The sequence below is a fragment of the Leptidea sinapis genome, chromosome 44 (assembly GCF_905404315.1).
Source record: "Leptidea sinapis chromosome 44, ilLepSina1.1, whole genome shotgun sequence".
Classification (NCBI taxonomy): Eukaryota; Metazoa; Arthropoda; class Insecta; order Lepidoptera; family Pieridae; genus Leptidea; species Leptidea sinapis.
In genome coordinates, this window is record NC_066308.1 from 5,470,468 (window position 1) to 5,498,273 (window position 27,806).

General features: G+C 36.1%; 1 protein-coding gene across 1 annotated transcript in view; it reads right to left on the minus strand.

Moving 5' to 3' along the window:
- The window catches only part of LOC126977235 (probable sodium/potassium/calcium exchanger CG1090), a 52,716-nt gene extending 29,039 nt beyond the window's left edge, over positions 1-23,677 (minus strand). Inside the window, exons 1-4 of the mRNA XM_050825964.1 lie at positions 23,427-23,677; positions 3,010-3,178; positions 1,235-1,371; positions 502-609 (exon numbers count right to left, since the gene is read on the minus strand). Coding sequence (XP_050681921.1) covers positions 502-609; positions 1,235-1,371; positions 3,010-3,178; positions 23,427-23,438 — 426 coding nt within the window. The 5' untranslated portion in view covers positions 23,439-23,677. The remainder of the gene's footprint in view (positions 1-501; positions 610-1,234; positions 1,372-3,009; positions 3,179-23,426) is intronic.
- Between the last annotated feature and the right edge of the window lie 4,129 nt (positions 23,678-27,806).

Consider the following 27,806-nt stretch of genomic DNA (forward strand, 5'->3'; position numbering starts at 1 on the left):
CCTTCCAGACCAAGACACAAATATTGCACGCACTCTACAGCTTGACAGGACTCTGGCCTAATTCCAGTGCAACCTCCTACTAGTGAAAAGGGAGATGGATCTTAAATTGATCGGGTGTGGTGGCATGCTGAAAATCAGCAACAAATTCTTGTTCAATAGTTTTAAGCAAGAGAGCAATTAGTTTTAAGCTCCAAGTGTTTATACACCTTCAAAGAGTTGTGTATAGGTTCGCCTGTATCTACGTATAGATGTGTTACAGAATATTTACGGGTTTTTCCGATTTACTCGAACATTTGCACTCTTATCAAAAACTTATGACACTACTGTATTCCTCCTTTGACCTTATATCCTAACCAGTAGAACCGGGATAGCTAAAATATATTTTGTATTACTGTTCAAATTGTCTTTGATTGTATTCAGATTATAAATTAAACTTAAAAACAATTTAATAAAGAAGTAATTTCGTGCGTGGTTGTCCCTTTTTGTCACTATACTTCTTACCTGTTCTATGGCAGGTGGGGTGCAGTTCCTGAGCGGGTGAACAGTGGGAATAGATTCGTCTAACTCTTCCTGCTTCTCTTCTGTGCGAATCTCTTCTGTTTCTTTATCCTACAATATATCAAAGTTAATATAACACTTACGCAACATTTATTTACAACTGACTATAACTGAAGAATATTTCCCGCATATTTTGCAAAATATTTACATTTCTTTTCCTAGATCTTGAAGATCTAATAGTCTACTTTTATATCTCGCCTTATACAAGTCCACGTTAGTAAGGGCGAGTTCACAATAGCGAGGAACATTTGCAAGTAAAATTAGCTGCTGAAGTGTGTAACAAAATAAAAAAAAATTGCATTTACAAGAGTATGTAAAATAAAGACAAACTTAACAAGAGACAACCAAATATCAAAATAGTTTCTATTTAATATGTAACAAGAAATTTTTTGCTTAAATCCTTAGTGGAATGAAGATAGAATAATACCCATTTATTTTCCTTTCCTTTAAATTTTTCTTCTTAGGATTTAAATCTCAAAAATGAAACTGAAGATGTACTTGGTGGCGTGGAATTATCACCCATTGAACCTCCTCTTAAATGTAACTGATTGTAATTACCAGGTTTACGCGTTGGGTGGGAATTTGTTTAATATTAGCTGGATCTGAAGAGATTGTATTGAATTTTTGAGGATCTTGGGATCCTGAAATAAGCCTGGGCTCATAAAATATTACTAACGTCTACGTAGCCAGCGTCTTTCTGTTTCTTCTTCTCTCCTTCATCTTCCTCTTCTTCGAGTCCTTTCATCGCTTTTTTTCCTCCAGCGGCTGCAGACACCTCTTCCTTGGTTTGTACACTTGGTATTGGTTGTTGATCTGTAACGTAAAGACTCTTGAACCTGATAGCAAAAATCATGCGTTTCAAAAAGTTTCCAAATACAGAATCATGGACAATAATCATATTTGGTATTTTAAAACTTGCTACTTGTATTAGGCTGCATTTAGTGCTCGATCAACGGCAGCAGGGCTGATGTCGATCAAGCGTAGCGCGTATCCATACTCGCCGACCATGTTGCGTTTAGTGCTCGGCTGACGGCAAATTTGATTGCGCGTGTACAATTGCGAAGAAAAACGCATCCATTTTTAACCTTGCTAATATGTGCATACTACTTAAGCAAACGATTACGGAATAAAAGTCAGAGAAGATATCATGTTCACCCTATTATTATAGAGCGCCTAATTTGGAGAAATTTGTAGAAAATATTAGAAATTGCCAGAACACAAATTTTATTTACGATTTTTGATAACGATGTTGCATACGCGGGTGGGATCGGTCGCAACGTCCGTCAGCGAGTCACTGAACGCTCTAAGTACGTCCGACCGACGATTCTTGTCAGCGCGACATAGCTCTACGCGCGTAGGAAAGGAATGAACGCGTTCATATGTTCATAGTTCTTGCTACGCTCGACCGACGTCAGCGCTAACCGTCGGTCGAGCACTAAAATATTTCTATGCTTTATGGATTTGTAATTGACATCTGCAACTACACATCATTCCTTAATTTACCTTTCCTTTCTGGTTTTGTTTGTTTATAATCCAAGTCACGACAATAACTTCATTATTTTTAGTATATAATTTTGTTTTGTATAACTTGCAATGAGCGATTCTCTCTTAACACAGATTATCTAAATCTACCAGGAGAGTTTCATATGTGATAATGATTGTAAATGATTATGTACAAATAAAGAAATTTTAATTTTTGTTTGATCCATCCAGACAGAATGGTGATGTAATAACGGTATCGAATATGGGAAGATGATTTTCGAAGGTGGCAGGAGCGACTTGGATGAGAAAAGCAAGGGATAGATTAACATGCATTTGGTAACTCTACTCTTATATTTTTATATATTTATCATTATTAATTATTGGGAATAGATTGAATTGTTAGAAGCTGACAGTTTGTGTTAACGTTAGGAAGATGTCAATATGAAGAGGTTGCGTCCCTTTACCAATCAGTAAGGGAGACTTTTTAGCAATAACTACACAAACTTGTGTCTTCTTGGGGTTGAATTCGATTAAAATTTGTCGGCCCCATTCCGAGACTCTGCAAATTATAGTCTCGATTTCAGAACAACTGCAATGCAAACCATTTTTAATCATAACTATCTAATTATCTTTATTAATGTATTTCGCCGCACCAGCTGACAGCATAAGAAACGTTGTACAAATGCCATTGACCCTTATTACATAGGTAGGTACTATAATTTGCATAAAATTTGCTGGCAAAAAAAGTTAATAAACTTTGATAACTTTTTTCTGCAACTACTCATCTTTCTTGCTAAAATCCCAAAGATTCAGTTATAACTCTACGAAACCCATATTTGGTAGTTGTCTGGTTTTTTATATAAAAGGTATTATAGCGATATTATTCCAAATTATTAACATTATAATAAAAAGAATCTTATGATCTGATTCTTTTGCATTTTCACAATGGCTACAGCTCCACAAAAATACCTTCCAGTTTAGTAGTGCCCAGCGCTGAGGGAGTCACTTTGATGTCTGGAGTAACGCCAGCCTTGTCTGCGGGCTCGGATGGCGTGCCCACCACGGCTTGGAACACGGAGTAGGCGATGAAGAACACCGATAAGGTGAGCCAGCGGTGCCGCCGCGGCTTACGCATCCTCTGGAACAATGTAACCTCAACAATTAAGGCGCGGTCATACCTCAATATCGACAAAAATTGTGGTTGAGTGGTTGAAAGTTGAACATTGGTTTCTTACGGCCATTCCCAATATTCAGTCTATCTCCGGTTGTGGCCAACTTGAGATAATAAATCGTAACTATCGTTGAACTTTCTGTCCCAATAAACTTATCGTCGGTAACTCATCTTATCCGTATACGCTGTCTGCCAATGGGACGACGTAAGGCTTACTAGGGATAGAAGTTTCTATGGAAATTGCAATTCGCGCGTCCCAATATAAGGCGACAAGAATGACTTATCGGGTATATTGGGACAGCTTCAGATTATTGACAGCTAATAACTGACAGTAGAAGGTAGTAATTAAACTCTATCTGTATCTGAGTCAACATAACGCAATAAAAATATACCAACGCAAAAAAATCAGTGCACAAAAAAAATATTTGAACCGAATAGAATATTTATATATAATTTGAAATATCAAATATAAAATTTGGAAGTTGTTTCCCAAAAATAAACTTTGCAGTCAAAAATCTCTGAATTTTCAGCGATAACAACATTATTTCTTTAAAGAATTTAATAGAATTAGTATTTTTCTAAAACTTAAACAAAACAATTATTCAATTTAATAAGTATATTATGAATAAACAAAAAAAAATCAGTAAAATAAATGCCCATTTGCAGCTTAGCCACATGATCATCACAAATATTGCAGCATTGGTTGTAGCGTTTACAATCCTAGTGAGACCGCGCCTTAATGGGTACAAGTGATGCAACGAACACACTGTCCACATAATGTTGGTGTCAACTGCTGCTCAAAACAGTGACAATATGATGAGTTGTATCGTACCTACCACAAAGCAACCAATGGCGTGGCGTACAGAAATACAACGAACTCAGAATTCTTCTATTCTAAATCTATTCTGCCACCGAATCCCACCTTCGCACGACACGCCATAATTTAGGATATCATCCCCACCATCTGGATGTGTGGCGGTCCTCCACAGTGCGGTTTTCAAGGAGCTTTCTTCCACGTACTACATAGCTGTGGAATGAGCTTCCTTGTGCGCTGTTTCCGGGATGATACAACCTTCCTTAAAAGCCCACAACTCTCATGTGATTTCTCTGGTGTTGCAAGAAAATGTGGGCGGCGGTGATCACTTAACACCAGGTGACCCGAACGCTCGTTTGTCCTCCTTTACCATAAAAAAATAATTTGTTATTTTGAAAGATCTCTCTTCTTTCTGGAATATAATGCTAGTTGAATTTGTATACCAAAATGTTTGTATACAATGTGGGATTCAAACCCGCTCACATCTTGAGATACGCAATATGCAATTATTTGAGTTGAGCATGCTAAATTATAAACTAGATTCTGAAGATGGCGCTGCAACTGGAGATTTGAACAATGCTAAGATTTATGGACCATGAATTATCCGGATAGTTGCATTAGTGGTTACAGCGCTGGGTCGTATCCGCATCGTCATTAAATTTTGGAATGTGAATCAAATAAATGAAAGATTATCTCGGCAGCTTCTAAACGCTTCATAACTCAGGGCCATAAGCCAATGCAAACAGCACTGGGGATAGTTCGAGCGATAGAAATATTCAAAGTCTCTACTTAAGCTTAAGCCCAACAGAGTTCATGAAATCATCTCCCAACAACATTATCAGCTTTGTAGCAGCTTTAAATCGCGGCAGAAAAATTTGTGCTGACAGTACTGTCCCAGATGAACATAGCTCTATATTATGTTCCTACATCTGTAAAATGTGATTGTTAGGTTGGAGTAGATTGAGCAATAGACAACTACGTCGGATTACAGTGCCGAAGAGAGAAAACAAGGTGGTTTTTAACACAATACACGATACGAGGCAGATAAGTCCTCCAATATAAATATAAGTCCTCGTCCCCCACAAGATGGACCGACGATCTGGTCAAGATCGCCGTTGGACGAGGGCAGCGCAGGACCGATCGTCGCGGTCGTGGAGATCTTTGAGGGAGGCCTTTGTCCAGCAGTGGGCGTCTTCCGGCTGATGATGGTGAGTATAATAAAATATGGTGAGTAGCAAGTTTCGGCCCCAAAAAAGGTATGGGTTCTCGAAAACCCAAGACAGTGACCGGCACCGTGGTTGCGCTAGTCAATAGTTGCTACGGCGCCTTCCAGACTCAGACACAAAAATTGTATGCATATCCTACTTGTAAAAAGGGAGACGGAACTTAAATTGATCGGATGTGATGGAATACTGAAAATCAGCAGCAAGAGTCAGATTAATAGCTGAGTGAAATTTTATACACCTTCTAAAAATTGAACAAAGTTTCGCCTGTACCTACGTATCAATGTGTGTAACGAAATATTTAAGAAACACCTACAATTCGTTTCTGGCACTCGCCGGCCTTTACCGCGGAACGTACGCTCGGCTCGTGCGTTGTGGTAACTGTTCTAATATAACCTAACCTAACCAATTTTTATATATTGTAGTTTATAGAGAACAAGGATCCACAATAATAGTACTACTACTCTTATTACAATGTAATGCACAGTTTTCAAGAAAATAACGAAAGGAAATGGCCTGGCTGCAAAATAATAATAGTTTTTTATTTAACTGGCTTTACAACTCTGGGCCATAGCCATTTTAGCCTTAAAATTATTATTGATCAAGCCTCAAGTCTAGTCTGTTCCAGACTATTTTTACGTTTCATTTCACTGTTTAACATTTACAATTGACAGTTTTTACCCTCCCAACGCCATCCTTTTAGCCTCCCAAAGTCATGCAGCGTTTTATTTACGTGATTTACCCGTAAGAGGTTAGGATGTTTTTTTTTATTTTCTTGAAGAGAATAAATAAAAAGAGAAATAAGAGTGGTATGCGGTATCATTATTATCGTGGACTAAATCTCCCAGATTCAAATATAATATTTATTACCTCCTAGTTCGTGCTACGGGATACTTAGTCCAACCCAAGGGCAGATGTATACATAACAAGAGCAAATAAATACATCTATCTTACAAACAATTTTTTAAAATTTCCAATACAATTTCAAGTAGGTACTTACTTATCTTATTCAATGAGTGAAGAGCAACTTAATATCTACTTATTCTTCTTAAACTTGATAAAATAATAAGGTAAGTGTAACTTAAAACTGTATAGGTACCTAATATATTCTGTTATTTCTTGTATCTTAGTCAACTTTTCATCTTCATTTAGTAGTTCCCTATACGAAACATTTTAATATTTGTTATCGGATTTGAACTTGAACTTACGTCATGTATGTTGCGATAATTAACCGCATTTTATCTATTGATATTCGTAAACTTCTAATCTACTGCTTAATACATTTATTTTTACTTTCATGTCTTACATTTTTACATGTCATTCTCGTATTATGAACCACAGATTTAAAATATTCTAGCGTGTCTATGTCACAGTTATTAATCAAATAATTGTTATCTAAGCATTAGCTTAGCATTAGCATTCGCGCCTGAATCAGACCTTGTTCACTAGTAGGTACACACTTTAATCACAACGCACGAGCCGAGCGCAGCGTGCCGCGGCAGCGGCTGGCGAGGGCCAAAACCGAATCAGTCTTTGTTCACTACTATATCTCTCAATAACTTCAGACGGACCAAAGGCTCATTTATTAGATAACAGTTAGTTGATTACAGTTAATAATGTAATGTCTAAAAAATATTGACTATACAATAAATATAAGAAAAAGACCAATCAGACACGGCCTCATCAACTAACGACCAGTAAAATTGTCAAAATATCACAGAATTACAACTTAAAACCTGACAATATCGCTATAGTGTACCCGTGACATTACAATCTCACTAAGATCGCCGTTAAATCGTAAGAAATGAAGTCGATTGATAATCTACCGTTTGATTGTAATATCACTAGTGAAATTGTAATATCACGGCTTTGACAATATAACTGCGACATAATAAAGCACAAAGAAGGGGATGGAAGTTTTACTCCCCAGCATAATTTCAAGTTCCCCACAATAGGAACGGAACCTATTTGTGGACTGCCTAAGAGCACCATTGTCATACACTGAGGAACCAATATCAACTAGAAATACTTAAACGATGGAGCAAATCAACAGGTTTAAGCGATTCCAAAGCACTGATAAAGGCATTCAATAACAGAAACGCGAATGAAGCCCTATCATTGAGCGAAAAAACCTATGAATCTCTCCATGCACACTCACCAGGATTCTTACTGGGCTCTGTCGCCTAAATAAGCACCTCAGTGTGGTCGGAATAACAACGAAAGAACTTGCAGATTTTGCCTTGAGGCCGACGAAAAGCCTCTTCATCTCCTCCGCAATTACGCCCCACTAATGCATAAGCGTAACACCATCTCCGGCGACTATACCCTGCTCCTAGAAGCTGTTTGTAATACTCGCGTCAAGAAGATACTGCGGCTCGTAAAGGCTGTAGGGCTTGACGACGAGCTATAATTATGAGTGGCGAACAGAATAGTTCAATTTTGGACGCGGTGTTACTAGGTCCCAATTAGGAATAGCCAAATAGCCACCCTCTGCAAATAATAATACTCGTAATAACCACAATACGTACAGACCATAATATATCATTGGAAAGGTCTTGATGAATAGCGATTTTTGGTTTCTGGTGGGATCAAAAGCTATTCAGGTTCAAACATTTCCCATAGAGTTACATTGAAAATGAAGTTTGATTTCTATAAAGTGCCAACAATGGCAATTTTAAATAATAAATTAGTTTTTTCCTTTTGTTTGTAAGCAAAGAACCACTTTTGTTTGTTAATTGACGATAAATTCAACAGTATTTTACAAATCACTTATTTTACGAGGATGCGTCGTGTATTCGCGACTCACTTGTTGAATTTGTTTCGGCAAGGTTTCATATTCACTTAGCTAAGGGATACAGGTTAGCCTTAAATTCATTTGAACGGGCGGTACAATATCAATGTGAACAGTGATTAATGTCTACATAACCGTGCGGTACAAGATCAAAGTAAACGGTGATTATATTATCGTCTACATAACGGTGTGGTGCAAGATCAAAGTAAACGGTGATTATATTATCGTCTACATAACCGTGTGGTACAAGATCAAAGTAAACGGTGATTATATTATCGTCTACATAACCGTGTGATACAAGATCAAAGTAAACGGTGATTAAATTATCGTCTACATAACCGTGTGGTGCAAGATCAAAGTAAACGGTGATTATATTATCGTCTACATAACCGTGTGGTACAAGATCAAAGTAAACGGTGATTATATTATCGTCTACATAACCGTGTGGTACAAGATCAAAGTAAACGGTGATTATATTATCGTCTACATAACCGTGCGGTACAAGATCAAAGTAAATGGTGATTATATTATCGTCTACATAACCGTGTGGTACAAGATCAAAGTAAACGGTGATTATATTATAGTCTACATAACCGTGTGGTACAAGATCAAAGTAAACGGTGATTATATTATAGTCTACATAACCGTGTGGTACAAGATCAAAGTAAACGGTGATTATCATGTACATAACCGTCGCAAATATCATAACAGAAGATGATCAATCTGCATCACTGTGAATAACTATGGACCAGCCAACCCATTCCTATTCATATCAGACTAATTAATAAAAACCAAATGAGCCAAGTGAATGTTTTGATGCCGATTTAGATACAATAAAGCTAAATGGCAGTATACCTCAAAGAGTGTTTCTAATTTGATATGTCCGTCACATGTTGACTCCTGACCTTAGACACGATTACGACATAGATAGAGAGTGGAGGGCGTTATCAGCGAGATTTGCACGTTGTTCAAAAGTGAAAATTAAACTTTATGTTTGTCATGTTACTCGTGGATCTGTGGGCTAAGAAAACTCAAAAAACGTACATCCAGAAAGTGCTACATAATAACGCATTTCCTGCTTGTCTGGCTTGTGTTTGCTGAAGCGCGAAATGTTTGTTTTAAGCTATTGCATAGCTTCTATCGCGAGCCTTGAGCGTGGAGACCGAATCCAGAAATTCCGTAACGAAAATAACCTAACACTTACTTACAAGATGTATATAGATATTTCGCCACTGTTATTACAGTTGCCGTGTAACAGCGGTTATCATGTATGCTTTTTGTGCAGAAGGTGCCAGGTTCGAGCCTGGGGTACGTCATGATTTTTTTTAATTTCTTTATTTTTTTTTAATCATTTTGTTTTAATTTTTATTATCATGACAAGCACTTTTATTTAGTTTCACCTGTTGTCTGTCTGTAATCAAATCTTGCAAGTTACATTTTACTCACTTCCCGTTTGCTTTTTTTTAAATTAATTTTATCAAAACTAACCTCAATATCATTACTTTTTTATTTTCATTGTTGTTTTTGAAATATTAATAATATGAAAATGTGCCAGTTGACAGTTGTGGTCCATTCAATGGGAAACGAGTGCCATCTTGTGTTAAATATGAAACTACGATAAATAAATTTGTCTGTTTCTTTTCACTTTTTCGGATCACTTAGTATATCCAAATAATAATCCGAGCAACTGGAGTACACTGAAGTAGGGTCGAAAATACTTGGTACAAATGGTAATAAATTTCCACTTATTTTGGCTGGCGATTTCAACATCAACTTCGCTGGTAAAAAATCAGATCGGTTGACAACTTTTCTTTCGAAAATATTGAATTTGAAAATGAATAATGATCCACAAGAATCCACAACAAAATATAAGACCACCATTCATGCGGTATTTTCCAGATATTTAGAAGATATCAAGTCTGAAACTTATGTTTCTTATTTCAGTTACCATAAACCTATAGTTTCAATGATAAATATTCCTGAATAACCTAATGTATTGTAAGATAATAAATATATTTTGAACAATATTAACTTCTCATTTATTTAATAAAAGAAAAAAAATTGTTTTCTTATCGGTTATCACGCTCAAAAAGTGTAACTTGAATTAAAGAAAAAAAAAACAAAGGAAAAAAATACTGCATAAATAAAATAAATAAATGTTTATAATTGCATAAGTTGATAAAAATTGTATGCAATAGCTTGACCGCGGCAGTCCCCGAGTGCCACACGTCTTTTTTCTTTGCTAAGGTTTCTAAGGCTAACATTAATATAACATACTTTAACCTAAGTAAAACTTAGCTGAGTGTGATAAAACGCGAACATGACGTTTGCATTGGGCTGTCTTAGCGTAAGCTCAGCTAAATTTCAGCTGTCAAATGAATGTAAAAATGAAATAAAGGATTATGCTAACACTCAGCTAAGTTTTACGTATGTAATGTCTAAGTACACCCTATAGATCCTGAGTGAACATCAGGCAGACCATATTGTACATAATATAAATAAATATATTACCATTTCGGGTGAGGTGGTCGGTAATTTGACATAAGTTTGTTTTTTACGCTTTCACGCCTAAACCACTGAACCGATTTTATTCAAATTTATTACAGAGATACACAAGAGCTTGGGAAAGGATATAGGCTATCTTTTATCGCGGTAAAAGGCTTGCCGGCATTTGATTAAAAATAAATAATTATTAATTGGACGTAATTATAATCATGTCGAAATTGAGTTAAGAACACAAAACTGGTCACGTGACTCATATTAACGGACTACAAAAAATAGCAGCCCTACTGTCACTCTTTAAATGACATCATGACTTAGTAGCCCAACCCACACGTATGGATTACACTAACATTTAGTAAAATTTAAACACGAATTCCTTAAAATGAGATATTTGTGGCTTGTAACATTTTTCCGGAACTACGTACAATTGTTCTAGCACTTTTAAAAATTAGACGTGGGGATGAAAGTTATATAGTTGGTAGCTTATAAAAATATATTAACCACAGCAGTTTGTTGTGTATTATTTGCAGTGAGTATATTAAAAAATACTACCCAAAGAAACTATTGCACGCGCACGAAGTCGCGGGTAAAAGCTAGAATTTTATATTTAATTAATATTTTTTTTTTAAATACAGGCAGCGATCGTCAATCAAAAAGAATTCTAAAGGAATCAATTTTGAGAAAATAAAATGCCTTTTATGCCTTTAACGTTATTGTAAATACATATTTTCTACAATTTTTTTGATACTTTGTAACTTTTATGAATAAGTAAATTGTGTTATAACTATTACTAGCCGTCTCCGCCCGCTTCGCTAGGCGAATTTTAAAAGGAAATAAATTAAATTTTATTCATCTTATTGCAAATACAATAAAAAACAAGTTTTTTTTTATTTATTTATTTATTTACATATATCTACTTACATTTAATTAATCGCCAAACGTTACGTTTATCAGCTAGATGCGCTCATTAATTTATACATAACCTACTAATAAACTTATCATATTATACAAACATAACATCAAATGGTTCTAAAATTAAAATATAATAATGTAAGCTATGAATAACTATATTATTATGATATATTATATTTCTATACTTATTGCCTAATATTATCTAATAATACTTCTAATTAGTAGCCATTAACCATATAAAATAAATTTCGCATCGAATGGTGGTAGTTTCATGTCGATACGATCAGTGGTTTAGGCGTGAAAGAGCCTCAAACAAAGACCATTTTTATCTATACTAATATTATAAAGCTGCAGTGTTTGTTTGTTTGTTTCAACGCGCTAATCTCTGGTACTACTGGTCCGATTTGAATGATTCTTTCAGTATTGGGTAGTCCATTTATCGAGGAAGGCTATAGGCTATGTTTTTTTTTCTTCAAAATTAGGGATCCGTTATAAAATTGCTATATTGTAACACAAGGAGTAAAATAGAAAACCTATTTTTGCGTGCGCCGCAAAAACTATTGACAATAGAACAAAATGATGTACAGGCTCTAATATAGGCAATATTTTATTACTTATAAAACTATCGCGTGAATTATACTTTATATAGCAAAACAACGTTTGCCGGGTCAGCTAGTTATATATATTTATATAGAGATTAAACGGACATGCAGCTCACTTGCCTTAGTAGAGTCGCTGCCACGAGGATTTAGAGTTTTCGTGCACTACTCGTAGATTTAGAACATAATATTAATTGAATTGTTTATCAACTTAACCGGCCCGGCTAACATTGAATTAAATAATTATGTAACACTGTAATATCAATTCAAATAAATTAGTTTACAAGGAAGTGTTGCGCGCGCGTCGATACATTGAGGCGATTATTAAACAAGAAATGATTATTAATATAATAATTTGATTTGTCGCCAAATAGCCAATCGGAAGCGATTCCGTGACATGAAGAGAAAGAGATAAAACATGTTGAATATAAGTGCGGGAAAGAATAGAATGTACAAGTTATTCTGATTGTCATATTCTTTATTTAGCTAACCACCGTCTTCTGTCTTATTTATAGAACAGTTTAAGGGTCTTATTAATAAACGCAATGTAAAGTTACTCCAAGTTTAAAATTACTGAATGTTTGTTTCAGAGTCATGGAATGTTTATAAGTATGTTTAAGTAAGTATTAATTAGTTTAAGTATATGTTTATCTTTTTTTTATGGAAAAAGGAGGACAAATGAGCGTACGGGTCACCTGGTGTTAAGTGATCACCGCCGACCACATTATTTTGCAACACCAGAGGAATCACAGGAGCGTTGCCCGCATTTAAGGAAGGTGTCCGCGCTTTTTTTGAAGGAACCCATGTCGTATCGTCCCGGAAACACCGCACAAGGAAGCTCATTCCACAGCTTTGTAGTACGTGGAAGAATTCTCACTAATACTCATTGAAAAGCGCACAGTGGAGGACCGCCACACATCCAGATAGTGGGGATGATATCCTAATTTATGACGTGTCGTGCGAAGGTGGAATTCGGCGACAGAAATCAGGCGAAACAGCTCTTCCAAACACTCTCCGTGATAAATGCGGTAGAAGACGCACAATGAAGCGACGCGACGTCTCTACGCAACGCCAAGTCGTTCACAGAGCACTGAGCCCCCGACAATTCGAACTGCTCTGTGTTGCACGCGGTCAAATGGATCGATGGATCTTGTGCTTATCGTAGTTTGGGGTAAGATAATTTGTGTAAAAGTGAGTCAATATTATTATTATTACTTCTCCCTGTCATGTAATTCTGTAGTGACAAAGATAAGATAAAGACGAAAAGTTTTAAATTAGTAATTACTTTACTCCGCGTTTACTACTAACAGATATAAAGTTTATAATTTCCATGTTCAAATTGATTATTTCATGGGATTCCTGACGAAATGCTAGTATTATGACAGGTAGGGTAGGTAGTAGGGAAGTATAAGTGATCACTCAGACACTTAAACATTACATTTTAACTAGTTGGAGGCTCTTTTGCACAGGATGCCGGCTAGTTAATGGGTTCCACAACGGCGCCTATTTCTACCGTGAAGCAGTAATGTGTAAACATTACTGTGTTTCGCTCTGAAGGGCGCCGTAGCTAGTGAAATTACCGGGCAAGTGAGACTTAACATCGTATGTCTCAAAGTGACGAGCGTAAATGTAGTGCCGTTCAGAATTTTTAGGTTTTTTCAAGAATCGTGAGCGGCACTGCGTTGTAACGGGCAGGGTGTATCAGTTACCATCAGCTGCACTGCGCGATTATTTGATGTACGGGTATTAAGTCCTTACCTAAATCCTACCAAATTTCTTCTGGGTTCTCTGATCTATAATTCTTTTGAAATTCAGCGGGAGTACCGAAAAGGAGTGCCTGTAAAGATTTTCATGGTAAGATCGATGCTCCCTAGTTAGGTGATAAGCTATGTCGGTTTCTTGTTCCGAACAAATACCTCCGTAACCGTAAGCATGAACTGTTTGCGTTTCCGCAGAGGCACTCAGTAACGCATGCACAGTCACCTATAACCCGCACTCTCACCGCACTCAACGATCTTCTGAACGTAAACCCTGATTGTGACTTGTACGCGGATGAATAGACGAGAATAATGTCAGAATGCCTGAAGTACTGTGGGATGAATGTCTCAATTAATAATTCTGTAATTAATGTTAATGGTGTAAGCTGTTTAAATTAAATAATAATAATAATAATAATATATTTATTTGCAAAAAACATAGTATACAATGGTGTTTAAATTTAAATAAATAATAAGAGCTTACATGTTTTGCCAGCACTATTCCTAGCATGCAAATATTTAAACACAATGTATATAATCAGAATTTCATTTCCATAAATTCCTTAATACTATAAAAATTATAATCATTTAGCCAACTATATAGCTTATTCTTGAATAATCTAGAATTTAAATTTTTTATGCTACTCGGTAACTTATTATAAATACGAACACAATTACATACACAACTTTTATTATATTTGGTAATTTTTGGAACATCATGAAGAACGAGTCTTTGTGGAAAGTAAAATAAATAAATTTGTTAGAACCAGGGTGGGCGTAAAGTTTCAAGGCGTAATAAAATAAATATATATATTTATTAAACCAGTTTAAAATACCCTTTTTAAACAATATGTTATGTTTTTAAAGTGACAACCCTCACTTCTAGGATTACACAACTAAAATTTGAAAAACAAAATTTTATGAACGATGCGGGACTCGAACCCATGACCTCCGGCGTTCCGAGCCGGTGCTCTAACTAACTGAGCTAACCGTTCGAGTAACGTGTCGTTATAAGATCTTGTATGCTTTGTTCAACTCTCAGGTTGTGGCTTCATCTACAGGATCAACTTTACAGTTGATAACCTGCTCAACCCCAATATTTGCATATTAGGAAACTGACTTGAGACGTCGCTCTTGTTAATCATAACAATATGTTGTTTTTAAAGTGATAACCCTCACTTATAGGATTAATACACAAATAAAATTTGAAAATTATAAAGTTTTGTTTTTACAAATACAAAAATGATCAATTTTTAACTAATCAATATCATTAACTATCCATGTCACTATTATTCCCATGACCTCAATAATTGGACGTAGTTCCTGAAAAACGTTCCAAGCCACAAACATCACATTTTAAGGAATTTGTGTTGAAAGTTTAATAAATATTAGTGTATTCCATACATGTCACGATGGGTTGGGATACTAAGTCACGATGTCATTTAAAGAGTGACAGTAGGGCTGTCATTTTTTTTAGTCTGTTAATATGAATCACGTGACCAGTTTTGTGTTCTTAACTCAATTTTGACATGATTGTGGTTTGGAACCTTTGGAATTACGTCCAATTATAAATGTGAATGGGCCTTGTTATGTTTGTTTGTTTGTTAGACTATTATACACACACGATGTAAGGGTATAGAAAAGGATGAAGGGTATATTTTATCCCGATATTTTTAAGAACGCCCGAGGGAACGCTATACGATTTCAATGCGAACAACCCAACGAAGCTAGCCATGTATAATTTTGATGCATCACTTTGCATATATTGTAATTGGAATGATTTGTAAAATTAATCTTCTAATATATAAAATTCTCGTGAAACGGCTTGACCTATTCTCATGAAATTTTGAGTGCATATTGGGTAGGTCTGAGAAGATATTTAAATGTGTTTGATTATGAGTCAGCATTAAAAAATACATACGACTTCAAATTTTCACCCATCTACGATCAACAGTTACTTTTGTATCGCGATTTTAATATCGGCAATACAACGTTTGCTGGTAGCAGCTAGTTTTAAAATAAGAATCTGTGATATCATTCAGTTTGGAAAAGAGCAACCTTAGAGTTTCTTGCTCGTTCTTCTCTAAGGAAATCTGCCTTTCGAACGAGCTGTAAGAAAGAAAAATTACATATTTCAAGTGTAATCCAATTTACCTAAGAAATAAAAATATTTTTGTGTGTTCGTTTGTTTTGTATTACAAGAGCGACATCTCAAGTCAATTTCCTAATATGCAAATATTGGGGTTTAGCAGGTTATCAACTGTAAAGTGGATCCTGTAGATGAAGCCATAACCTGAGTGTTGAACAAAGCATACAAGATTTTATGACGATACGTCACTCGAACGGTCATGGGTTCGGCTCACAAATCGTTCATAAAATTTTATTTTCTTGTTTTATTTGTGTTAATCCTAGAAGTAAGGGCTATCACTTTAAAAACATAACAAATAGTTTCTAAAATATGTGCGTGTAATGTTTAAGCGCGATTTAATCTAATAATAATTATCCCGCAAAAGTTAAACCTGTCGCAATTCGGGAGGGCAATCTGTGAATTCGATGACAAAAGAGGCTGATTCTAAATTGATCTCTGATTGTATTACGATAAGGGAAATAAATCCGGTTATTTTTAAGATTGAATGACATTTCGGTGCTCTTTATTTGAAAATATCTTTTATCTTTTTGCATTAAGATTTATGTTTTGAAGACAAGCCTAGTGTTCTAGTGTAGTAGAATTATAACTGCCCGCCGGCTTTAATTTAAATCTTGTTAGAAATCTTGTATTAAATTAAATTTTTAGTTATTTGATACCTCAAAGTTTTTGAAGTCGGTTTTTTAAACGTAGTTTTTTTTATGAATATACTAGCTGACCCGACAGACGTTGTTCTGTATATAATAAATAAAATAATGTTTTTATATGAATTTGTCAATATCATAACATCAAAAATTACTTCGTGAAATATGTACCCTGCTGTCGTAATGAAATTGTTTCACAGCAGAACTGTCAAACCGTGCGTCAATAAATTCTCTCATAAAAATTATGTATGGACACATCAAAGGAAAAACAAATTCGTTGTTTTTATTTAATTTAGCAGCATTTTCCTTTTAAACCTTCCCTGGACTGCCACAAATAATTCAAGACCAAAATTAGCCAAATCGGTCCAGCCGTTCTCGAGTTTTAGCGAGACTAACGAACAGCAATTCATTCTTATATATATAGATAATATGCGTTATTCTATTAAAGCACTTAGGTCAAATAAGTTGAATTTGTGTAAGCTCTGTTAAAGAATCAGTTTAAGTGTATTTTTAATGTTTCCTGCTGCGCTGATTTCGATATAGTTTTCTCTAACAAAAGAAAGCTAATGTTATTTATTTACTTACTTCAAAGGAACCCCAAATGGACAGTTCATGCATAGGGCTATAAGGACTATATATATATGCTATAAGAAGTAACACACAAATGTACAAATTGAAATCGAAAGTCAAGTTTCTACTTAGTTATGCTTTGATAAACAGACAAAGGCGAATACCATGCCTCCTATAACCTTTCGGTAAAGAAAAATCTATTTATAAGTTTTGGCAAGTAGCCAGCCAGACGACATAAAGAGGCTGTGCCAATAGGCACAAGAATCAGAACATCACATGGAGTATATAACTCGCAATAAGGCTTTTGTTGATCTACGGGAATACGGAATATATTGAGAAGAAGAAACAACCATTGCAAAAACCTGCTTAAGACAATTTCACAGGGACCCAAATAACAACGCGTCATAAGCGAATAGGAAAATAAATCGTACTACATAATATTATGTTCTAATCTTAATATATATAAATTACGTGACACGTTGTTTGTCCGCGATGGACTCCTAAACTAATGAACGGATTTTAATCGAGATTACTTCATGCAGTTTAGTCCAACTTGAGAGATAGGATAGTTTTTATTTCGATTTGGGACCCATAATTATTTTTATTATCAATATTTGTTTTGTATGGACATATTTTCTATGAGAGAATTTAGTGAGGCACGATTTGACAGTTCCGCTGTGAAACAATTTCATTATAACAACAGGGAGCATTTTTACGAAATAATTCTTGATGTTTTGAAATATTATTGGCAATATCCTATAAATCAATCTATCCTATAAATTAAAAAATAAAATGTAAGTATTAAATTATACATTTATAAATTAAATTGAATACAGGTACAATTTTAATAACGCTATTTAAAGTAATCACTTATTTTGGTTTGACAGAAAGATTTTGAAGCATTAGCAAATTACAAGATCTTCAACATTATTTAACTTTTGCAGTGCGTCTTTGCTTTGATTTAAAGAAGCTGCAAGGCGTCTTATATCATTAACAGCTGTTTTGCCTGGACAATTGATAGAAGAGTTGACTCCTCTTCGCCTTTATCATTCTCACTTAGGGCTCTTTTTTGTGTGTTTTTTTCACATTCCCAATTAAATCTTCAATTCATTGAATTCCGTGGGGTGCCACTTTGCCATCAATGGAAGATTATCCAGGAAAACTCTGCAGTATCAGGGGCTTTTGTTCTTCTGTTCTTGGCGTATGAGGCGTATTAAACGGGACGACGAAAATCGTATTAAGTGTTCAGAGAGGGGACTGGCGTAAAATGTCGTATTTAACACAAATCGTTACTTAGGGCGAGTTTCACAATGTACAACTTTAAAAGCAAATTGTCATAGCCTATATAAATTAATGACCACTTTAAAGTTCCAGTAACACTTCACATCTACCAGATGACTTATAGGCGGGTAAGTTTGGCAACCTCGCTTTCTATATTTCCGTTTGAGGCAATGAAAATATTAAAAAAACTGTTTCTAGTACGAAATAATGGAAACGTAAGCTTAAAAGTTGTTAATGAAACTTTTTATTTTATTATTACAATATTCTATACCGATAAAAGAATATAAACATGCATTTTATAGAGAGATAGAGGTATATCGATATCTGTAAACGCCACTTGTACCACTATTGTCACAATCAAATCAATAATCTATGTCGCTGCATTGTTAAGGTGTTCAAAAATAACTTTCCAAATATTTAAATTGTAAATTTTTATTCATTTCATAATAATTATTTCACTAAATCTTTTGTTAAAAATAACACATTGCTGAAATGGAAGATCGGAGCCACGTAGTAGGTATTATTTGCCTAAAAGGTGACTCCGGCCACTAGTTACTGTTAAGTTTTTAAGAGAAATAAATCATTATTAATTATAATTAATTGTTTTAGACCTTCGTGTAACGAAATTTGGGAATGTCAACTAATCAATGATCATAAACCTTTCATAGCTCTTATAAGACATAATATATCCGTCCCATAAATATGCTATTTGCTACCTAGACCCATCCTGTTGCAAATTTGCAAAGGTGGTTCCTGAGCTGGTTAACATTATTTGATATTGTACATTGTGAAACAGGGCCTTAAACTCTAATAAACTCTATATAGCGGTTCTTTTTCTTAAACACAGATGATCACACTAATGTGAATAATTTGGTGTGGTGTCGTGGAACATCTGAGGTATCCGCATAAAGCGACTTACGCTTATTAGCAACATCGTTCTGCTGGTAAAGTTCCGTTGATCTTCAACCTGCCCTAAGACCTTGTTCCTAAATATGACAGATTTTGTGATAAAGTTGACACAACACATTTTGGTCGCTGTAGATACTTTTATTCGTGGGTCATGGCTCTTAAAGAAGCCATCTCTAGAAGCTCTTTGCCACAACTATTTCAGGTCGTCGAGCGAATGAATGACGTCAGCTGTCATATCGCATCGCCATGCCCAGGGTAAACAAGATGGCGGCAAGAGGTCGCGACCGGCGACGCCATGTGCTTTATTAAATATATTAATAGAGATATTATCCGATATCTTAAGACTTAATATTTTTATATTCAAGTGGATTAATAATTGAACTTGTAACGGTATAAAATAAATAAAAATATAAATAATAAAATAAGCAATGACACATAAGAAATAGTTTTTTATTATTACTTTTTTTTAAACTTTAGTCCGGCCACGCATTTTTTTTAATTCTTATGTATTTTTGTATTTTTTTTTTGTATAGCAATAATTCTAGATTGTACCAATAATATTTTTCACAGGCTTAGAATATCCACAACACAACATAGTTTTAAAATATAAACCGATGCATGTTTAGAGTCAGTTAGTTTTAAATTTTATTTCACATTTACAACAAGGCCAAATTGATTAAAAATTATCAAGTCCACACATATAAACATTTGCCAACACGAATATGGCACTTGATAATGACTTGGTTTTCTCGTGGAAGACGAGCATACGTGTCATCTGAAGTTAAGTGATAACCTCCCACATTTTCCTGTAACACTAGAGGAATCAGAGGAGCGTTGTTAGCCTTTTCGTAAGCAGTACTCTCCTTCCATTAAGGGCAGTTCCGAATTAAATAAAAATCAACTTACCTACCTCTAAATAACATCCCAACAGGCTTATAAAATAATTAATCAGTTACAGCGATCGTTATTGGAATAACATTAAAGTTATATAAAGGTGTCACAGAGTGTAAGCAAGTGATATTAACAGTTTGACCTCGAGGCGAGCGCCGCTGACCCTCTTAACAACTGCGCTTCGTGGAAATGGGCCACGCTTTATATGCCAACGGCGTGTGAAACAATTTTCGGGAAATTCGATATTACAACTTTGTGAAGACATAAATTGTACGGATTTTTGCCCACGACTTGTACAGAAGAATTTTTTTTCTTGTTAGTGGGAGGCTCCTTTGCACAGGATGCCGGCTAGATTATGATAACGGCGCCTATTTCTACTGTAAAGCAGTAATGTGTAAGCATGACTGTGTTTCGGTCTGAAGGGTGCCGTAGCTAGTAGCTAGTACTAGGCAAATAAGGCTTAACATTTTATGTCTCAAGGTGGTCGCATATGTAGTGTCACTCAGAATTTTTGGCGTTTTTAAGGATCCTGAGGGACATTGCATTGTAATGGGCAGGGCCTTTCAAATAGCTGAACGCTGCTCGTCTCGTCTCCTTATTTTCATAAAAAATCTATCATTTTATATAATAGCTTAACGTATTGTCTATAACTTAAATTAGGCGGCGATTTAAGATTGATATCGGCACCAAATCAAAAATGCTAAGTGGTAGGCAAGCTCCTTTGCGGAAAAAGCTGGCTAATTGAACAACAGGAGTCTTTTTCTGACGGCAAGCAGTAATATGCAATCATTATTCAATGTATCATATATTAATGGCCTAATGAGACTTAACATTTTAATATTTTTTTTACTTTAAACACAAATAACTTATTTAAAAAATACTGTTACAATTAAACGCGTTTTAATCCTTTAAACTAAGATTAAGGATTGGTTTCCGCTGCGTTTCAACTACATACCGCAAGAAGCTAAGAACAATAGCTTTTTTATTACGGCAACTATTAGATGCTTGTGTGCGTGGCATCTTGACACTCAATGGCATCTTTCGAATTTTGTAACATACGCTTCGTGTTATTTTACATTGAAATTAATAAAATACAAAATACTTACTGATGATATGTGATCCCAGTGTCTTTCTTATTTCTTGTAGTATTATTTTTACAAAGTTTTACTACGCCACCCGACATTTTAGCTTCAATTATTAGCAAAGTTTAACAGAACATGTGGCACGTCAACGTCACACATTGCTTGAGCGCAGCGGAGAGCAATCCTCAACTAAGCCTTTAAAGTATTTCAGTTAAATTTTATATTGCAATGCCGTCCAGAATTTGAGATTTCTTTTTAACCTTAAGTGATCACAGCCGTCCACACTCTATTGTAAGCCAGAGGTATCACAGAAGCGTTGCCCACACTTTAATTTTGGTTAGCACAATATAGTCCTGAAGAATCACCGCGCACGGAAACTCATTCTATAGTTGGTTGTACGAGTTGGAAAGTTCCTTGAAAACGGTATTGTGTTCACTTCCATTACTTCCCGAGAGAGATCTGTATGGCTGTTGTTTACGGTATCTCCACTGTCGCGGGCAATTGATGCATGTTAAAAGCATCCAACACGTCATTGTTTTGAAGAAGAAATAGTGAAGATGATAGCTTACAGCATGAAGAACTCCAGAGTTCACGGGCTTGATTTTTTTTAAATGCAAATAAGGGACGAGACGAGCAGGACGTTCAGCTGATGGTATTTGATACGCCCTGCCCATTACAATGCAGTGTCACTCAGGATTCTAGAAACACCCCAAAAATTCTGAGCGGCACTACAACTGCGCTCGTCACCTTGAGTCATAAGATGTTAAGTGTCATTTGCCCAGTAATTTCACTAGCTACGGCGCACTTCAGACCGAAACACAGTAATGCTTGCACATTACTACCTCACGGCAGAAATAGGCGCCGTTGTGGTACCCATAATCTAGCCGGCATCCTGTGCCAAACACAGTAATGCCTTCAGCATTACTGTGTTTTGGTCTGAAGGATGCCGAAGCTAGTGAAGTTACTGGGCAAATGAGACTTAATATCTTATGCCTCAAGGTGACGAGCGCAATTGTAGTGCCGCACAGAATTTTTGTTTTCATCAAGAATCCTGAGCGGCACTGCATTGTAATGGGCAGGGCATATCAATTACCATCAGCTAAACGTCTTGCTCGTCTCGTCCCTTATAGTCATAAAAAAATGAAATGGTTTCAAATATTTGGCTCTACATACACACGAACAAACAAAATGTGCACTTTATTGATTAAATATAGTTTAGTAACAGTACTTATGTATACAATATGCATAGTCATTACGAACGCCCGGTACGGTGAGTTCAACTCGACTTGTAAAAGGCGAAAAAAACTTTTATGCACTTACGGCCGTTTTCAATAACCTATCTATCCTTAGTTTAACTCACTAACGGCCGTTCCCAATATCTCTTACTTGAGATAGAAATCGTAACTATCGTTGACTTTTCTGTCCCAATAAACTTATCGACGGCAACTCACCTTATCCGTACACGCTGTCTGTTAATGGGACAACGTATAGCGTACCAGCGATAGAAGTTTGTATGGAAATTGCAATTCACGCGTCCCAATATAAGGCGATAAGAATGACTTATCGGGTATATTGGAACAACTTCAGATTATTGACAGCTAATTACTGACAGTTGAAGGTAGTAATTTATCTCTAGATAGTATATTGGGAACGGCCGTAAAGGTAGACAAATCTATCCTTTTACGCTTACTAACATTTCAATAACCTATCGACATAAAGCATTGGACTTAACTATGTATAGATCTATCAAAATATTTAATACAACTATCCTATATGGAAACTGAAAATCTTCTTAAAGTACAATCCTAAAAAATACACACATACAAATATACAATTTTTATTTTCTGTTAATTCTATTATTTCCCCCACGAGACAGGCAACGCCTAGTGTGGAGGTCAGTATAAAATGTTAATTTGTACATGAAAAGTGCGAAATAAATGATTTTGTATTTTTTTTTTGTAGTTAAGAGCCTAATATTAAAAGTTAAAACTGTAAAAACGGTGACAGGAATGTATCCGTAACTGGAGATACGTTATTGAAAACGGGCGTAAGTCTGTTACCAGGATACAAATATGTGGAAAGCGGGAGACTTACCGCGGGTTCCATGACTGGCTGCTCGCCAGCTGTCCTCGACGCCTCTATTTATTCGCCCGGTATTGATTTTACCCGGAACTATTACGTAATACTCAGCCCACCCCTAACTAACCGGCTTTCGCTGCGACTCACTCATACCCGACTCAAACTCACTCTGACATGAATAATATAAAATGGAAGGTTCGAATTGACTTGTTTGACTCAAAATTGACTGTTTCAGGCGTGATTTAGCGACACGGGCGTCTGTTCAGTCGCCACAAAGCCTACTAGCACCGGGAAACCCGCGCCTGCGTCATATCTTCCTTTACTCTAAGTTTATAAACACACGGGAAAACTTCCACTAAAGCCTTAGCTTACAGTCTATAATGCCTTAAACGGTCTCCATAAGATTCTGTATTGAGTGTCTCTTATTACTGAGTTATAAGGTAGGTTTTAGTTTGATAGTTATTAGAATTTTTCATAAGTTACAGACACTGTGGCGTCGAGTTTCCGCTAGTAATTCTATATTGTGAGGTCAGATTCCATCGTAAAATTGTATCCTATTTATATGGAAGATTTAGCAAATGGATGTAATTCAAACGGCTTTACAACTTGGGGCACGAAATGCTTATAGCATCATGACCTATTTTTCAATTTAAATTCAAATACTCTGTCAAAGGATTTTAATATTTAATGTTCAGATTATTTTTAAGTGAAAAATTGTATGAATTGATTTATTTGACGATTTGATTGTAAAACTCAAAACAGAAGAATGTATCTAGAGAGTAATTGAGAGAACTCCTCTTTTTCTCTAGATTAAAAAAACAATTGTATACATCTGTATACAATCGAATGAGCGTTGTCGGCCTTTAAAGAAGGTATACGCGCTTATTTTTGAAGGTACCCATGTTGAATCGTCCCGGAAACACCGCACAAGGAAGCTCATTCCACAGCTTCGTAGTACGAGGAAGAAAGCTCCTTGAAAACTGCACTGTGGAGGACCGCCACACATCCAGATGGTGGAGATGACATCCTAACTTGTGGCGTGTCGTGCGAAGGTGAAATGCCTACGTAAATACTAAGTAGCCACCAGAAATAGACAGCTTACGAATCCAGATCACTCCTCCAACTGCCACAGCTTATTAGCATACTCAGCGTTGATGGATCGAGCGCCATTAAGTTCTGTGCTCACTTGAAAGAGAAGGCCAAATTAATCTTTAATAAGCTTGGTACAGTCAGTAAGGCGTGACAGTCTTTCACTTATAGTGACCGCCTGCAACTATATAAGGCACCTATTCGGCCTCACATGGAGTACTGTTCTCATCTCTGGGCGGGCTCTCCCCAGTACTTCTTCCACCTGACCACATACAACGAAGAACGACTCCTATCATCGACGATCAAGTCATCTCCGATCATCTTGAGCCTTGATGCATCATCCACCGCATATATCACGGTTCGTGACTTCTGGCAAACGATACTTTGTGGAACCAATTACCTGTTGCAGTTTTCCCGAACCAATACGGCTTAGGGACCTTAAAGGTAAGGTATACAGCATACTCCCAACTTGAAGGCCCAGAAATCTGTAGCTCTGGTGTTGCAGATGTCCATGGACGGTTGTTTCCCCACTTCCCATCACTTGAGCCTCTTGCCCATTAGATTCCTATATAAAAAAAAAGTTAAGCGACTTTAAGCAACCAAATTAAAAAAGGAATGAAAATTGAACTATCGAACTGATCCCGGTGGATAAGCCATAGTGGCCAACGGAACTCCTTAATAACCAATTTTATAGAAAATTTGTATTGTGAAAGAATTTTGAAAAATAATGAAAATAAATTTAATAAAAATTAAATTAAATTTATTACCAGTGGGAACAATTCTTTGCACATGAAGCCGGCTAGATTATGGGTACCACAGCGGCGTCTATTTCTGCGGTGAAGCAGTAACGTTTAAGCATTACTGTGTTTCGGTATCAAGGGCGCCGTAGCTAGTGAAATTACTGGGTAAATGAGCCTTAACAACTTATGTCTCAAGGTGACGAGCGCAATTGTAGTGCCGCTCAGAATTTTTGGAATTTTCAAGAATCCTGAGTGGCACTGCACTGTAATGGGTAGGGCGCATCAATTACCATCCCAGCTGAACGTCCTGCTCGTCGAGACAAGCCCTTACGTCCCTTACTTTCAAAAAACAAAATATACACGTGTCCTATTTGAATTTGGACTTAATAAAGTTGCCATGAGACGTACTCTTTCTGTATACAAATCCTTTTTCTTTCGATAGTGATGGAGTAACAATACAGTACGGCTAATAACCCACGTAAAATTTCTACTTTTTACGCTACTTTCGCGCTACTACCTAGGTGACACTGAAAATATTTAGAAAGTGAAAAACGGCTTAATATAGAATGTTGCCAATACTTTTATTGTTTTTCCAAGTAATCTCCGATCCTCTCTAGATATCGTCGCATTCGATGGAACCACTGAGAAAAACAGTGGGCCTATTCTTCCTTAGGGGTCTCTTGTATGGCATTTTCGTACGCTTTCACCGCAACGTCAGGGCTCGTAAAGCTCGTAAAACCTCGAATTTTATCTTTAGTTCTTGGGAATAAATAAAAGTCACAGGGCGCCAGGTCCGTTTTGCGGAGTGCGCTGAAGCATTTTCGTGGTAAAGGAGAATTTTTCCAAGACAAATGGCAAACAGCGATTGACATACCAGTCTGCGGTAACTATCCTTTTATCTTCTAGCACAACTTTCGCGACATGACCTTTCCGACCAAAGAATGAGGCAATCATCTTTTTTCCTTGACTTCTTCCTTTCTTTACCTTAGTTGGCTGATCCTCGAAACGAAACACCCACTGAGCTGATTGTCTTTTGGTGTCGGGTTTGTAGCAATATATCCAGCTTTCATCACCTGTGATGATGTCAAATACAGCATTTGAGTCACCGCCGTTGAACTTATCTAACATTTAGCGACACCAGTCCATGCCAAGGTGTTTCTGGTCGTCGGTTAAAGTATGGGGAATCTATCTGGTACAAAGCTTCCTGACGCCTAAATATTTGTGTAATATTTTTTGAACTTGACTCATACCAATACCTAGGCTTGCCCATATCTGTTGATAGGTCACTCTCTTAACTTCCTCTATCATACGTCGCACAGCAGTGATGTTATCTTCGGTAGTCGCTGTTAAAGAACGTCCCTCACGCGGATCATCATTAAACCAATTGTAAATAGTGGCACGAGATGGACATTAAGAAATGCTAATCGCAGCCTATCATAGCTTTGTTGTTAAGTAAGCCCACAACGAAAGTCATAAAAAAAAAGTTTTCATTAGCATTGTTTCTAACTCGCCAGTTCTAAGCATTTTCAGTGTTACCCACGTATCGTACATGCAATGAAATGTTAACAGTTTTTAGGAAACCTAAAAGCCAATTGAAAAAAAAAGGACCATTTACAAAAATAATCATCTTCTAAAATGATTCAAAATATTTTTTTTAGTTATAGATATTTTATTCGTCATTTAAAAATTACATTATTTATTTACACTAACGTCCCTTTAAGTGTACTTCGCTGATAATAGATATAAATTTTGATTATTTCTTTAAATAAAACACTTTTAAAGGATTAAAACGCGTGTAACTATGTTTTTACATTAGATTTTTACGTAAAAGTTATATTTTTAATATTATTTTAGTTAACCCGAGATTTCAAGACCCTTCCAGATCTCGCTTTCAGGGGGACTGCAGATGAAATGAGTCAAAGTTAGTATTTGTCATAGTTGTCATTATGAAGTTTAGCGCCATTTATTCCCTCGGGGGTGGTATGAGGGGGTAAATCTAATATAAAGACAGTAACAATTACACGCATTTTAATCCCTTAAAAGTGTTTTAATTTTGAAATTTAATTACAATTACTGTTATACTTGCGCCGATCGAATAAAAAACATAAATAAAAAATTATTATATGAATACTATACTGGAAATCATCCCCACCATCTCGATCTGATCGGAAATCTCCCCAGTGCAGTTTTCATGGAGCTTTCTTCCACGTACTACAAAGCTGTGGAATGAGCTTTCTTGTGCGATGTTTGCGGGACGATACGATATGGGTACCTACAACCAACCGTACACCTTCCTTAAAGGCCAGCAACGCTCCTGTGATTCCTCTGGTGTTGCAGGAGAATGTGGGTGGCGGCGATTACTTAACACCAGCTGACCCGTACGCTTTTTTCATAAAAAAAAACTATTTTCGTACAATAAATTCTGTTATACCTTTTATGTAACTTCTGCGATACACGCTTGTAAAATTCGTAGCTCGTAGCATCACACTGCTACGTAACGAACTACAGCGAACTTGCAAGAAGAAAATTATTACATCTAAAAATATGTTAAAATTGTAATTGCCTA